At 29.0% G+C, this 16,807-nt stretch overlaps 1 protein-coding gene and 1 long non-coding RNA gene across 3 annotated transcripts; both read right to left on the bottom strand.

Annotated features, from left to right (window-relative positions):
* Window positions 1-3,751: 3,751 nt before the first annotated feature.
* On the bottom strand, window positions 3,752-4,552 carry LOC114278148 (uncharacterized). The gene has a single exon (XM_028220151.1). It carries the CDS (start codon window positions 4,550-4,552, stop codon window positions 3,752-3,754), a length of 801 nt encoding a protein of 266 aa, XP_028075952.1.
* A 3,253-nt stretch (window positions 4,553-7,805) lies between these two features.
* LOC114278150 (uncharacterized) lies at window positions 7,806-11,655 on the bottom strand. Of its 2 annotated transcripts, XR_014362956.1 has the most exons (5): window positions 11,252-11,655; window positions 10,018-10,214; window positions 9,775-9,829; window positions 8,668-9,658; window positions 7,807-8,043 (listed from the first exon to the last, which is right to left on the bottom strand). It is a non-coding gene; the product is annotated as an uncharacterized LOC114278150 (long non-coding RNA). The 2 variants fall into 2 exon arrangements; XR_014362955.1 differs by having other exon boundaries at window positions 7,806-9,658.
* Window positions 11,656-16,807: the final 5,152 nt, after the last annotated feature.

The raw sequence follows: 16,807 nt of genomic DNA on the forward strand, positions 1-16,807 counted from the left end.
AAAAAATCACTAAATACAAAAAATATAAAAAAATAAAAATTCAGTACATTTTTCATATTTTTGTGTATTTATTAATTTTTTACAAATATTTTAGTATTTAGACACATCTAAATAAAGTGCATCTAAAAAAAGTAAAAAAATTACTTAAAATTTTAAAAATATTCACTAAAAATATATATATATATATATATATATATATAAAATAAAAAACTGAATTTCCAGAAAACTGAAACTAAACACACAGATTGTGAGTGTGTTCCAAACAACTTGGCATTCATGGTCCAACTTTTTTTCATCTCAGTTAGACGTCACTATAATATGTAAAAGAGTTTTAGAGACCAAGGCTGTGTTTGGAAAAAAGTTGTAATCATAATTCCACACTCATATTTAAGTATGGTGTTTGGTTACAACTTTCAAAAATTAATTTCATACTACTTTTGAAAACTCGTTTCAGAAGGGATTTTAATTTTGAAATTTGGCCTATCCGGTCGTCCAGCCGATTGACGAGAACAATGCAATTTTTTTTTGGCAATTGGCACATGTTATTTTTCATCTATTAAAATATTTTCTGAATTTTTTAAATTTTTTTTTGAGGTTTGAATAAATTTTGGATTGTATGTTTGATTATGAGTTGTAAGTTTTTGAATCAAATATCATATGTCACATCAATTATTCCAAACTCAATTCAAAACTCATATCTAAACAAATTTTTCACACTCAAATCATAATTTCAAAACTCACAAACTCAAAATACAACTCTATTATCAAATCATAATTCTAAAATTCTACTAAACGCAACCCAAATTTTTTCATTTTTTAAAGTGAAAATTTTGTTGCAAAAAACATTTATGAACCAATTTCTATCATCATGAGGATAGTTATTGAAAAGTCTTCTCAAAAAGTCGAAAACAAAACTTTTAGCGACAAAATTTTGAACATGTCACTAATACATACATTTTTAGGGACAAAATAATTTGGTCTCAAAAAGATGTATTTTTTAAGATAAAAAAATTGGTCCAAAAAAGATAATAATTTATCATTAATGTCTATTTTTCATTGCTAAAAATATAATAACAACACCTTTCGCAACAAAAATATTTGGTTACTAAAAAATAATTGTCCCTAAATTTTAGTCTCTAAAACTTTAATTTTTTTGTAAGAGCATCTCCAATGGATGGCTAAATCAGCTACCAAAGCCATAATATAGCAGCTTGGCAATCTGGGCTTCTCCAATGGCATGCTATAACAGCTGCCAAATTTGGCAACTGCCAAATCAAGTGCCAAACTTGGCAACTACTTTGGCAGCTGCCAAATCTGCCAAGTCACCCAAAATGAAACTGTTTTCTTTCTTCTGTCCTTCCCTCCTTCCCTTTCAGTTGAGATTTTCCAGAATGCATGAAGTTTTATATAAAAATATTGAACAAGAATGAACAAAACAGATTTCTCAAATAATTCATCAAAAATTAAACAAGAGCGAACAAAACAGATTTCTCAAATAATATTGAACAAGAATGAACAAATCAGATTTCTCAAATATTGAACAAGAATGAACAAAACTGTTTTCTTTCTCAGATTTCTCAAAATATTGAACAAGAATGAACAAAACAGATTTCATTCCAGAATTCATCAATATTCAATACCAGAATTCATCAAAAAACATATTCAATATTCAATTAATGATAAAAAATTTGATTTGAACAAAACAGATTTCATACCAGAATTTCATATTCCAACATAAAACAGATTTCCTAAAATTAATTTCATATTCAATATTTCATACCAGATTTCATAACAGATTTAAAAAATTTCAGGAATACCAACATAAATAATCTGAAATTAATTTCTCAAATAATCCATTAAAATCTGAAATAATCCAAAGAAAAATACCTAGATTTGATGGGGGGCTACGGCTTCGATCTGAAGAGGGTAGAAGATGAGGGTTAAAAAGGGTTGGAGAAGAGGGTTGAAGAGAGAAAACAGTGGCATCCGAAGCTGCAGTTTATCCGATCTGATCGGAAGCTGAAGTTTATCCGAAGCTCTGATCTTCACTCAGATCTTCACTCTGATCCGAAGCTCTGATCTTCATTCAGATTTTCACTCTGATCCGAAGCTCTCTCTCTCTCTCCCTCTGATCTTCACTCATCCGAAGCTCTCTCTCCGTCTCTGAAGTTTCCTCTAATCTTCCCTCTGATCTTCACTCATCCGAAGCTCTCTCTCTCTCTCAAGTTTCGAAGCTCTCAAATTGTCAAGAGTAGATGTGCAAAACTTTCCTAACTTTATTGATTAAAAAAAATATATATCTACAACGGCTCTTTAGTGCTACTTTATTCATTAAAAAAAATTAAATAAAAACATAACTGAAACATGACTACAATGGTTCTTTTTTATAAAAAAACATATCTGCAACGGATATAAAAAAACGGCTCTTTTTTTCTATAAATACAAACATTCTCTTCTCTTTTTTTACTCAATTTCATTTCACAACAAACTTTGTAAATTACATTTTTATTTATATTTTCTTTACACAATCGGTATGGAAGGTTCATCAAAAATAAAGAGAGGAAAATCATTCACCATTGCTAAAGATATGGCACTTTGTAAAGCTTGGTGTCACATTTCTAAAGATCCAATTGTTGGCAATTCACAATCTTATACTCACTTTTGGGAGAGAATTTATGAAAATTATTGCTCTCTTCAGAATGATCAGTCAAGAACACAAGTTTCTATCTAATCTCGATAGGGTACAATCATGAAATGTTCTAACAAATTTCGTGGATATTTAGCACAAGTCGAAAATCTACGCCCAAGTGGGATGTCTCAAGTTGATCTAGTAAGATTTCATCTTCATTTATTACGTTAGTTTTTATTTGGGCAAATTACATATACACCCCTCCAGGTTTGGTCAAATTACAGATACCCCCCTGAGGTTTCGGAAATTACATCTCGCCCCCTGAAGTTTGTATTTTCATAACAATTTACCCCCTGAGGTTTATATTTCATAACAAATTACCCCCTAATTTCTTATGCAAATATAGCATTCAGGGGGGAATTCGTAATTTCTCAAACCTCAGGGGGGTATCTGTAATTTTGTCAAACCTGGAGGGGTGTATATGTAATTTGCCCTTTTTATTTTATTTTATTTCATCTCATATAAAAATTAAATAATTACTTAATTCAATGTTGATACATATTTTATTTTATCTAGTAAGATCTCGTATTTTATTTTATTTTATTGATACATACTTAATTCAATATTGATACAGATGCTTCAAGCAAAATTTTTATACCATCAAGATGAAAAGAAACATTTTGCTTTTAAACATTGTTGGTCAATCTTGCAAAACAATATCAGGTAGCTGACATTAACTGACATTAAAAGACATTAACTGACATTAAAAGACATTGTAAAATAAAAAGACATTAACTGAAGAACATTTTATTAGAATAAAAAGACATTAACTAACATTAAATGACATTAACTGTCATTAAAAAGATAAAATGCAAACTTAATCTAACTCTCCAGCTCGGGACCACAAGTGTTCAATTAGATCATTACGAATTACATTATGGGCTTCAATAGATCTAATCCTTTGCCGATTCAATATAAATTGAGCATACTCGTCATTCGGATCACGTGACACTTGACAGCCCAAATTACTGGTATCAGTCTCAAGTTGTGCTACATTGGATTCATTTTCTGGAATAGTACGCTCGTCTTCAATGATCATGTTGTGCAAAATAATGCACGTCTTCATGATTTAGTACAGATCCTCATCACTCCAACCTCTAGCTGGCACGCTGACAATATTAAATCGTGCTTGGAGCACTCCAAATGCCCTTCGACATCTTTCCGACATGCCTCCTGCATCCTCACAAATAGTTGTCTCTTTGCGCCTTGAGGTTGAGATATTATTTTCACAATCGTTGCCCAACGAGGATAGATACCATCAGCAAGATAATACCCCATGGTGTATACGTGATTATTGATGGTGTAGTTGGCAGCAGGGGCACATCCTCTAGTTAATTCAGCAAATAAAGGCGACCTGTCAAGAACAGTAATATCATTTAGAGAGCCAGGCATGCCAAAGAAAGCATGCCAAATCCACAAGCCATAGGAGGCAACTGCCTCGAGTACAACTGTTGGTTTGTGATAGTGTCCAGTGTAAGCACCGGCTTGGGCACTTGGACATTTATCCCAACGCCAGTGCATACAATCCAAACTCCCTAACATTCTAGGAAACCAGCGTTGCTCTCCCTCTTGCAATAATCTGGCGACATCTGCTTCGTTTGGAGATCTTAAGTAAACGGCTTCATAGGTAGCAACAATTGATCTGGTAAAAAAATTTAAGGTGGCAATTGCAGTACTTTCGTCGATTTTAATGTACTCGTCTACAGCATCAGCAGGCACGCCGTATTGGAGGATCCGAAGTGCTACAGTCATCTTCTGTACACCGGATAATCCAAGAGCACCAATAGCATCACGGGTTTGGATAAAGTACTCATTCACTTGTTGAATATCGTGTAAGATACTAACAAACAATGACCGCCTCATTAGAAAATGTCTTCAGAAGTATTCTTCTGGATAAATAGGATTATCTGCAAAATAATCTCTATAAATTTGTTCGTCGCCTTTGACCCTCTCACGATTAATGTATCGACGACCACTTGTAGAACCAACACGTCTGGTGTGTTGGTTTAGGCTTAACATCTGTAATCTTTGTTGTTGCGCTGTGAATAGTTGCATCATGATGATATCATCATCAGATGATGAAAATTCATCAAAATCTCCATTTAATATGGCTTTACTCAAATTGTTCATTGTAGGTGCATGGGTGAGTGAGTGAATATAAAAATTGTAGAAAATCTTTTTGGTGGGTACAAAGAGTTTTGAAGATATAAAATGATAGGTAGGTGAATATGAAAATTGTAGAAAACCTTATATTATATTTAGAGAGAAAATTATGTGTGAGTGAATGATGGATGGTTGTTGGGTGGGTGGATGAATAATGAGTGGTTGTTGGGTGGGTAGATGAATAATGGATGGTTGTTGCGTGAGTGGATGAATAATGGGCGGTTGTTGGGTAAGTGAATGAATAATGGATGGTTGTTGGGTGAGTGGATGTGAGTGAATGAATGCTGGGTTAATAATGGATGGTTGTTGGTGGTTAGTTGTTGGTGGGTAATTGGTGATTGTTTATTTTTTATGTGTAGTCAAAAAAAATTATTAAATATGTAGTGATGTTTTTTGGTGGGGTGAATTAATCAAAGAAATTTTTTTTTTCCAATTTTTCATTTTTTTTAAATTTTTTATATTTGTCTAGGTGGGAATAATATAAATATATAATTTTTTTAACAAACAGATAAAAAAATGTCACAAAAGACAAAAAATAAATAAAAATAAAATCACAAAAAATTTATATCCAAACAACACCTACAAACTTGGAGGGAAAGTTAATTGAGATTTGCCAAAAATAATAAATGACTATTGGAGCACCATTACTATAATTTGGCAAAATAACACTATTCATTGTCAAATTATAACAATAACAATAATAAAATAGCAATAACCATTGGAGATACTCTAATGTGTACACGATTGCACCCATTTTTTTTTCCTGAGAAAATATAAATATCACCATCAATGAAAAAAATATTAAGACAAATTTTACTTTATGTACGAACTAGCATAACACCCGTGCTATGCACGGATTGTGTTTCACCACTTTGTCTTTTTTTTTTTTATACTATATTAAAATTTCATATTTTGATACCAATCATATGTGTTGGACTTTTCAATGAATTTTTTTCATGCTTGTTCTTAATGTATTAAAATGTTATTATGAGGGATAATAATCATGTGTTAAATTTTTCAAGGAATTCATATGTATTTCACAATTATTTTTATATATGTGAATTGTGATTTTTAAATGTCTTTTTTTTAAATGTCTTTTTTTTATATTATATTAAAGTGTAATATTTTGATAATAATCATATGTGTTGGACTTTCAAGAAATTCATATGTGTTGGACTTTCAAGAAATTCATATGTGTTGGACTTTTCAAGGAATTTTTTTTTTATGATTGTTCTTAATGTATTAAAGTGTTATTATGAGGGATAATAATCGTGTGTGTTGGGACTTTTCAAGAAATTTATATGTGTTGGACTTTTTAATTTTTTTTTTTTTTATACTTGGGGGTTGGGAGAAGTTAATAAATGCTAAGGTTTTTTTTTTTAAATAAAAAATCCAAAAATTTAGATTGGGATATTGGAGTTCCCACAAGACTTGGGGGGTTAGAAACCCCATTTTTCTTAATATATATAGATAGATAGATATATAGATATTTTTATTTTATTTTTGTGTGGTTTCTATTCGGGTATTTTTTTTCCAATTTATTTAAGATGGAGTTGTGGGTATCTTTTTTTTTTAATTTAATTTATCTGCGATTTCCATTTGTTTTTAATTATTATTATTTAGGTAAGTTATGATGTGAGTTAGATATGTAATAGACATGTGAGTTTTATTAATTTAAAGTTTAAAAAAAAAATTAGTTTTTTTTGTTATGTTATAATAGAATATATAAAATATAGGTAGATATCTATAACTTTAATAAAAAATATTATCTGATTTTTTTAGAAAGAGAAAAAGAATGTAAGTTTTAATATTTTTTTTTGAAAATTTGTGAGAGAGATTAGAAGAGAGAGATTATGAAATATTTTTGTTATTAAATAAATAAATCAGTCAATAGTTTTTTTAAATCTATTTTGTAAATTAAAAATAAATAATTTTGAAAAATTGATTAATTTTTCCCATTAAGTGATTTAAAATTTTGATAGATATACATAAAAAAAAATACATAATTATATTATTGAATCATAATTCAAATTTAGATGTTATATCTTTTTGAGATTTATAGCTAAATTCTTATTTTTTTTATTTTTGTGTGTAACCATAGTGTATGGGAGAAAATGAAAAAGGTGTTGCAATAATTATGAGAGAAGTCAAAAGGGATTGTGAGTTGGGAGATGTCAATAAATGCTGAACTTGGGTTCGGAGAAGTCAATAAATGTTGAGATTTTTTTTTTAAATCAAAAATTAAAAAATTAAGATTAAGAGATTGGAACTCCTACAGGCCTTAGGATTAAAAACCCCTTTTTACTTAATATATAGTATGAATTATTCCCTCTCATTTAGGCTGAGATGTTGGTGAATCCGTTGTCTAGGCAAAGTTTGAGCCCGTCTCTGATGCCCCAGAGTTCTGCAGTGATGATAAGTGGTTATGCCAATATTCCTTGTGAAACCAGTGATCCATCTCCCTAGGTTGTCTCTAATGATGCTACCACAACTATGTCCCATGGATTACCTTTGGCAGCACCATCAGTGTTGAGTTTGAAAAGGCCCGAGTCAGGAAGTTTCCAAACAATATTCAGCTGGTTTGGTTTTAATTTCCAAAAAGTACTTTTTAAAAAAAATTATTTTTTATTTTCTGTAATTTTTTGTTTTCAATCAATTTTTTAATTTTTAGACATATCTAACATAAATACACTTAAAAAATATAACATTTGTGAAAAATATCTTTAAAAAATTCACTAAATACAAAAAAGGTAAAAAAATAAAGTTCAATACATTTTTCATGTTTTTGCGCATTTATTAATTTTTTAAAATATTTTTTCACAAATATTTTAGTACTAGCGTATGCCCGTGCCTAAAGGCACGGTGTAAATAATTTTAAGATAAAAATGTAGTTATAATTTAAAATGCAGCTAAATTTACAACACCATATGTATCTCATTCTATGAAATCTTGATGTGCAAACTTTTATTTATTCTAAAAGTAGTAATTAAGGAACATGCCTTGACATGGGCCCTGTAGTAGGTTTTGAGAGTTGGATGAGTGAAGAAATCATCTGAAGTCAAATTCAAGCCAGCAGCTTTACCCCATTTCATGTATTGTGCTTTGCCACCATATGCATCCCAGTTGTTGGTTAATGATAATATGAGTCTGATCTTGTACTTCCATGCTTCACTGACTACAAAATCCAAGGCCTGTAATTCATTGAGAAAAAATAAAAGAAAAGAAAAGGAGGAGGAATTTATATACTCACTCCATAGTAAATGCTTACTTAATTGCCTACATTTACAGTCATTGAGAAAAAGAATGACCTTAAAAGCATTTTCATCATAGACAGAGGGTGAAATTTGAAGAGCTCGCCATTGGCCATCGTTGAAAGCCCAAGTACGACAAACAGTTTTTTTCTTTTGTTATTTCTTTAACAGAGCAACAAAAGAGATAAAAAAACAAAGCAGTTGGCTCAACTATTTTTTCTTTAACAAAGCAACTATTTTCTTTAACAAAGCAGCCATGATATAGTCTAAACCATAGCAACCATGGTATAGTCACTTTGTTAACAGAGCAGCAATATTTTCTTTAACAAAGCAACTATTTTCTTTAACAAAACAGATCAGTTGGCTCAATAACAAAAGAACAAAATTCACCTGTATATATCAGTTGGCTCAATATCAAAGCAAAGCAATAACAAAAGAAATAACAAAAGCTGAGAGAGGAAAAAGAGTGATGTCGAGCAGCCAAACATTACCAAAGCATTGAGCAGCTGAGCAGAAAAAAAACATTGAGCAAAAAAAAAATAAGAACCAAAGTAATAAACTAACCGAGCAGCCGAGCAGGATGTCGAGCAACCGAAGTGAATAGCCGAGCAGCCAAAGTGGTATCTAGAAAATGCACAACATAATTTGGCTAATAGGCAAGATAAACATCATTTTTGGAGTATGTCAATAGACTAAACGATAAAGATACCGATGACAATAGTTGTAGGCACGCATCTTGTACAACTGACTGGCTATTTGCACTCTCACAAATAAAATTTCCTCCATAGGCCATGCAACATCAAGTAATAACCCTGGTGTAAACTGTTATACAATATGTTTTAGACTGTGAAACTATCAACCTAATGAACAATACTTCACATCCACCTTGAAGATTGCAAGTTCAGCTGGGAATTGTCACTGAAGCCCCAAAATTTTGTATGATCAAGATAGAAACTGATGACAGATCATATATTAACGGACCCAGGAAAAGGTCTACAAAAGTATATATAGCGCATAGCTCCAAAAAAATAGTAATAATAATACAAAGCAAACTTTGTATATAGTAAACAGGTTTGGTCAAAGCTATCACTCGCTTGTAGCATAAAGAGCACAATTTAAAAATCAAATAAGCTTGAAATTGAATGAACAATATACAGAAAATCATGGAAAGCACAAAAACAATATACTAACACCAATTGTACAGAAAAGGACAATATAAAACACAAAAACTCTGACAAAAAATTGAATGAACAATTCGGCATTCTAACATGGGTGAAAATCCAGAAATCAAGATCTGAGTTCAAAGATCTTGATGACACATATGCTGAAAAAAAAAGAAATAGAACACGAAAATATAGTAAACACAAAGTAGCTTGATCTGTTTGCCATAAGAATATAAACATTCTACTACATAACTGGATAAAAAAATATGAAAAGAAAATACCTCGTAGGGCCAACCATCAACAACAAAGACATCCAAGGAGTACCCGTCTACAGTAGAAAAAACATGTGCTTCCTAGATGTTCAGCCCAACCTCGCCTAGTAAGGCAGTCAACTGCAGAATTCTACTACTCAGTGATCGTGTGGTGGAGGCACTATATGATATTATCAAAAGGAGTTTACTTTTTTGTTCTTTAATATTGTACTAAAATAAGCAAACATGCAAACTACCTGACTGAGGAGCTTCGGCTTGTCATCTGTTGAAAATGTAATTTCATGCATGGGCCTGCATGATTGTCAAAAGCACATTAAAGTATAAGCTACATAATGCAAATTAATGAAATCAGTGTAGCAATTGTTCCATAAAAATCCATGTGAAATGCTTTGAACTCTTACAGAACCACCAAAGATGTCCAGAAAATATCAAAAATTGGGGCCAAAATGAAGCATTCAGTGAATTTCAGCAATATTTACCGGGAGTACTATACATGGGAAACAACACTATCCCCATCTTGAACTTGAGATTTGTTTGCTTCAAGTGAAAGCGCTTCAAGATTAGGAGATGAACCAAAGGCAGGTGGCAGCTTAGGAATGAACCTTTGGGCACCTTCGTCCCTGGGAGAGCTAAAATGATCAAAATCAACTGTATCTCCATCAGAGATGGGAGAAACCTGCATGTGACAGTGATAGACAAAATGCATTCCATCAAGCAACAAAATTTAGACCAACTATTCTAATAAAAACTCCTATAAAAAAAACCGTGGAAAATCATGGAAAGCAAGGGTCATGTTTCATTCTTAATACAATGCAATGCTCTAGAACATGGATATTTAAAAAATATGGAGCAGTTGGACAAACGCTGAATATATACAAACAAATTGGAGGGAATAACCTGAAAATCATAAAAGAGAATTCTTGATATATACATCACTCAGATTGAAACAGTGACCAAACAAAATTACACCAGAATCCAAGCAAATCAATCCAAACAAAATTATTAGGGTAACACCATAATAATTGAATCTCATTCTCCAAGCCAAGTCTGGCAATGGTAAGGAAGATCGAAGGTGCTGTGATTGTGTGAAACCACATTTATAAATTGAAGGCACTTTATGGGTACTTTTTTCCGGGAAAAAATCCGTACACACAATAACATGAATATAAACAACAACAACAATAATATCCAATCGAATATAATCGAATTTCACAATGAACTCAAAAAAACCCCTAAAATTAACCAAGCAATAACATGTTTTCCCTGCAGCAACGCCCCAAAATAAACAAAATTAAATCACCCAAATCCATTTGCTTTACATAAACATAGAATTTTTCATCAACATGATTGAATTTTCTGTACTTACAAACAAACCCATTTGCAAACTAATTCATCACAGTAGTGTGAATTATTTCAAAACCCATTTTCTGAATCCACAAAAACCCTCAACTAAACACACCCAGAGTGAGAAACACAAATCAATACACCACTTCACACACACACACACACACACACACACACATACATCAGGAATTCATGAATATGAGCTAAGAAAATAACATGTTTTCCTTGCAGCAATGCCCCAAAATAAACAAAATTAAATCACCCAAATCCATTTGCTTTACATAAACATAGAATTTTTCATCAACATGATTGAATTTTCTGTACTTACAAACAAACCCATTTTCTGTAATTTTCTGTACTTAATCGTACCTTGCAAAGAGGCAAAGAGGGTTTCGGCGAGATCTGTTGCGAGGAGGAGAGGACTGAAGTGATAAAGGGGGATGAGGAAGAGGTTGTCGTGATGGCGGTGGTCGAGGGATCTGTTGAAGAAGGAGAAACAGAGAGGGTCCTGCGAGGGAAGAGAGGTGGTCGCAATGGCGGTGGTCGAGAGGGTTCTGTTGAAGAATAAACAGAGAGGAAGAGAGGGAGAGAGATAAAGAAGGAAGGAAGAGACGTGCGTGAGAGCAGAGGGGAGAGAGAGATGTGGGTAGGTGTGAAGGTTAAGAAGAGAAGTGTTTGGGCGGGAAATAAATAATTCAGAGCCGTTGATATATACTGAAGATTGATCTCAGCCGTCTAGATTAAATGTATCTCTAAGACATTTTTATACATTTTCAAAAAACCTATTGCCTTATTATATAGATTTAGATACATCTAAGTAAAGTGCATCTAAAAAACTAAAAAATATAAAAAACAAAAAAACTCAATTTTTAGAAAACTAAATTCAAAAAGCTGAAACCAAACACACTAATTGCAAGTGTGTTCCCAAACAACTTAGCATTCATGGTCTAGCTTTTTTTCATCTCAGTTACATGTCACTATAATATGTAAGAGTTTTAGAGACTAAATTTTTTTGTTTTTAAAAGTGAAAATTTTGTTACAAAAAATATTTATGAACTAATTTCTATCATCATGAAGCTAGTCACCAAAAATTTTTCTCAAAAAGTCAAAAATAAGACTTTTAGCGAGAAAATTTTGAACATGTCACTAATAAATACACTTTTAGGGAAAAAATAATTTGATCTCAAAAACATTTCTTTTTTAAGACAAAAAATTTGGTTTCAAAAAGATAATAATTTATCATTAATGTCTAATTTTCGTTGCCAAAAATATAATAATGACACCTTTCGCAATAAAAATATTTGGTTCCTAAAAAATAATTGTTCCTAAATTTTGGTCTCTAAAATTTTAATTTTTTGGTAATGTGTAGACGATTACACCAGATTTTTTTTTTTTTTTTTTTGAGAAAATATAAAAATCACCATCAGTGAAAAAATATTGGGACAAATTTTACTTTATGTGCAAATTATTCCCCCTTATTTGGAAACAATCATATAATCATTTTGTAGTTTGTGAACTGAAATGAACCGTTAGACTTAACAAAAATGATTAAAATACCCATGTGTGTGGACTACGGATATTTTTATCATTTGTTTGGTATGCAAAATACACTTTAACCCTTTGTTCTTTATTTATGTGCGATTATTCCTTTAAAATTTAAAATGAGCATATAATTCCCTTCTATTTGGCACGTGTTTTACATTTACTATTAAATTAGATAGAATATTTAATGGTGTCATTCAATCCATAACCCATAAGAGGTTATGTGATAATTTTTAAATGAGAGGGGTAAACAGCACATAGATAAAAATATAAGGAAGTAAAATGATAAGAGGTTATGTGGTTATTTTCAAATGGTATATATTATATGTACTTTATATTTAAAAAAAATGACATAATTTTATATTTTTTGAGTCGAGAAATGCTATGTATTCTAAATGTTATACTAAATATTCTATCAAACCTCTCATATGGGGTGAGATTCACACAAATCCACATGTGTGTGGGTCCCACACCCATGTGAGAGATTTAGTATAATGTGCCTGTTTGGCAGAGCTTAATTACAGCTTATTTCAGCTTTCAGCTTAATTTAAGCTATTTTGATGTGTTTAGTTTAGCTTATAGCTTATAACTTATAGCTTTTTGGAAGTCAGAAATCAGCTTATTCTTTGAGTGGGGCAGGAGATGCTTTAAGAATAAGCTGGAAATCAGCTTAAGCTGAAAGTTATAAGCTATAAGCTGTTAAGGCATAAGCTATAAGCACTTTCCCACAGTTCTACCAAACAGGGCCAATATTTGGTAGAATACTTGAGCTTCCTACAATAACTCTTTTGAGTCATAACTATAAAAAAATAAAAAATAAAAATAAAAATAAAAAAGATCATAACCAATTACTACATGAGGTATAACTAAAGATCTCATAAATCAAAACTAAAATAATATAAAAAATTACTTACATATATATATATATATATATATATATATATATTATATAAGGAAAATGGACTTTTTAAAAACATTGATTGTGGGAGTTCCAAACTCCCAAACTAATTTTGTTAATTTTTAAGGAAATTAAAAAAAAAAAAAAAAAAAAACTCTATTGGTTAGTTCATTAAGTCAAAAAACCAAAACCAAAAAAAAAAAAGCTCTAATTATCTATGATTTTGAATTTTAAAATTAAAAACAATATGATAAGTCACCCCACTCTTTTCAAAAATAATATTGATTAAAACAATTCAAATAAAGAAACAATAAAGACACTAATTATTTATGATTTTGAATTTTAAAATTCAAAATAATATGATAAGCCACCCTCATCCTTTCCGAAAATATATAAATCCTAAAATTTCAAATTAAAAATTCAATACAATTCTCTCTTTAGAAAAGCCAATATTTGATCGTTTTTTCATCCCGACCAACTCCTCTCCAAATGTAATGATGCAAAGATTAGTCTCTCTCTTTGTCAATAGTTCAAACTTATTTCAAGTTTGTTTGTTTGTATTTTATTTATTTATTTATTTTTTTGTAAATTTCTATTTTCGTGTGCGTATTTTTTTTCTCTGTATAACTTTTTTATCCCAACTAAATTGATAATATATATATATATATATATATATATACATGTGTGTGTGTGTGTGTGTTTAACTATCTTTGTTTTGGGAGTTAATTTAAAGTTTTATTTTTATTTTTTTGGTGGATGTTGTGTATTATTTATATTGTTGTTATTATTATTTTTGATATATGTAAATTGATAATACAGGTATGATTTTTTTAATAGAATAGAGCGTCTTATATTGTTCTTTATGATTTGGCCTTTGTTTTTTTAATTTCTTAAACAAATTTTTCAAATTTTTTTATTTGTAAAAAATTAAAAACATTTAATTGACTTGCCCATCAATAAATAAAATTTTAAATAATGAATACTATTCCATAATTTATGGATTTAAAATATATATATATATCACCCATATATGGAATAAGAAAAACTATAAAGACACATTTTTTTAAAAAAAAAAATTTAACTCTTTAAAACTTTAACGGTACCTTTTTATTTTCCCAACATTATTTTTTAAAATTTACAAAGATAAAAATTATACCGGAGTTGCATAGTGATTAGTGGAGGTGGTGAGTATGACAACAAGAAGAATGATAATGAGCTCAGTCAGAGTATTATTTGGGTGAGTTTTGAAAAGGTGAATATTACTTAAAAAAATAGTAGATAGTTTGGGTTATGAATTGATTTACAAAACTAATGTGTGGTTGAGATTAAGTGTGAATTTTTCAATATAAAAATTGAATATGGATCATATATTATTTTTTTATATATCATTTTGGGTACTTTTGTATAACTATAAAAAGTTATTCTGATCACATGTTATTTATCATCTGATATATTATTACTGTATCATTGTAATGAGTTTTATTATTAATGTCTATTATCAATGTAGTGGTGAGATGTTACATGATAAATAAAAATATGTTTTGTTATTATTATTATTGATAATATATTTCTTTATTTATTTTTTACAATGTTCAAAAAATAATTTATGTTAATTGTTAGTTTTTGTATATGAGAAGTCAAAAATAAATTATATATAATTCAAGTTATACTAATTTGAGACTAAAAAGAAAATTTCAAAAGAAATTATAATTATATATAATTTTAAAATATTTTTAAAAAAATACAAAGAAAAATTGGAACTATAAATTATAATTATCAAACAACCTAATTCTATTAAGAAAAAAATTAAATGAAAAATTGATCAAATTTAAATTTATAATTATTAAATATTTTTAATAAGCCATCAATTTTCTGTTCAAGTTCTAGCATAATATGGTCTTAAATAGTTTTTCAGATATAAATATATTTTAATATTGATACAATCAATATTAGACATATTTTAATAAGGGTAAATTATATCAATAGTCCTTGCATTTTGTCTCTTGTGCCAATTTGGTCTCTATAATTTTAATCAGGTTGTTTTGACGGTTAATTTTAGATTTTGTATCAATTTGATCCAATCGATAATGTTAGTCAAGGTTTTTAAAAGAAAATAGTTATTGGGTTAGTTGACATTAACTTACTGAGTTGAACAAATTTATAATTTTGCCTATAAATTATAACAGATGCTACTCATGTGTGTATTTTCAATAAAAAAAAAAAAACACTAGCAATTATAACAATTAAACCAAATTGAGACAAAGTTATAAATTCAGGATCAAAATCGAACAAATTAAAATTGCAAGGACAAAAATAACACAAGAGTTAAAATATAAGGACTACCAATGTAATTTATTCTTTTAAGAATTATTTCTTAATTAATTTTAAAATTATTAATAAATATACCAAACAAATATGTACATATTTCCTATTTTTGTTATAATTTTTTTAAATATATATATATATATATATATATATATTTACTAATTAAAAATTAAATAAACAGATGGGTCTACTAACTTATGCATTGAACATGAACTAGACGATTCTCCAAAGACTAGGCCTACATCAAGAATTATTGGCAAAAAATTGACCTGAACTAAATTTTCTTGACTATTTTTTAGTATTTAATCCAATATTAAAACTTCTCAATTTAGCTCATATGAGTCATGAATTGATAAGTTATGATAAAATTTTAATTTATTAGGATTAGAATATGACCTACAATTTAGAGTGGCTCTATCTTAGATTTTTTTTCATCCATAAATATATATAACTATTTATTTAATTGTTTTAAACATAAGCTATGTTCAAAAATTTTAATTATTATAAAAAATACTCACAGATATCTATTTACTAATTTAATAAATAAATAGGTTAAATGATTCATATATATTGGGAATAGACAAAGATAATTTTTAATGATTAGGTGAATGACAAGTTGGCATAAATCTAATGTTAATGCTAAATAATATCACAAGTGAATTATAATCCATTTTTACGTAAATCTAATAACATAAGATAAATTATCATTTTGATCCTAGACAAACTTTTAGACTTTACAAAATATGAAAAATTAATATATTGACAAATGTAATTTACCACTATCATATGATACATTAAATTTACAAAACTCATAAGATAAAATGTATTTATATTTTATCATAAATATAATTTTTGTGATTTATTTTTTAATTTTTACCAATTAAATTATGATATGTATTAGTTATTAAGAATTTAAAGCACACAATTAATGATATAAAAATAAAAATAAAAATTCTCTTATATGTAACTATGATAAAAATAAATAAAAGTTAATTATTTAATTTTAAAAATTAATTTTTTATTATTTATTTCACGGGTAATTATGCTAGTAACTAAAAAATAATTATATAATTAGATTATGATATACTATTTTCAAAAGAGTGTGTAGTTGAATTTTTTAAATAAAATTATTATTACAATTAAAACATGATTGATTATAA

The sequence above is a fragment of the Camellia sinensis genome, chromosome 3 (genome assembly GCF_055761805.1).
Source record: "Camellia sinensis isolate YWXY chromosome 3, ASM5576180v1, whole genome shotgun sequence".
Taxonomy (NCBI): domain Eukaryota; kingdom Viridiplantae; phylum Streptophyta; class Magnoliopsida; order Ericales; family Theaceae; genus Camellia; species Camellia sinensis.

Excerpts from the sequence above, each read along its gene's own strand:
- LOC114278148 (XM_028220151.1), bottom strand. The coding sequence starts at position 4,552 with ATGAGGCGGTCATTGTTTGTTAGTATCTTACACGATATTCAACAAGTG.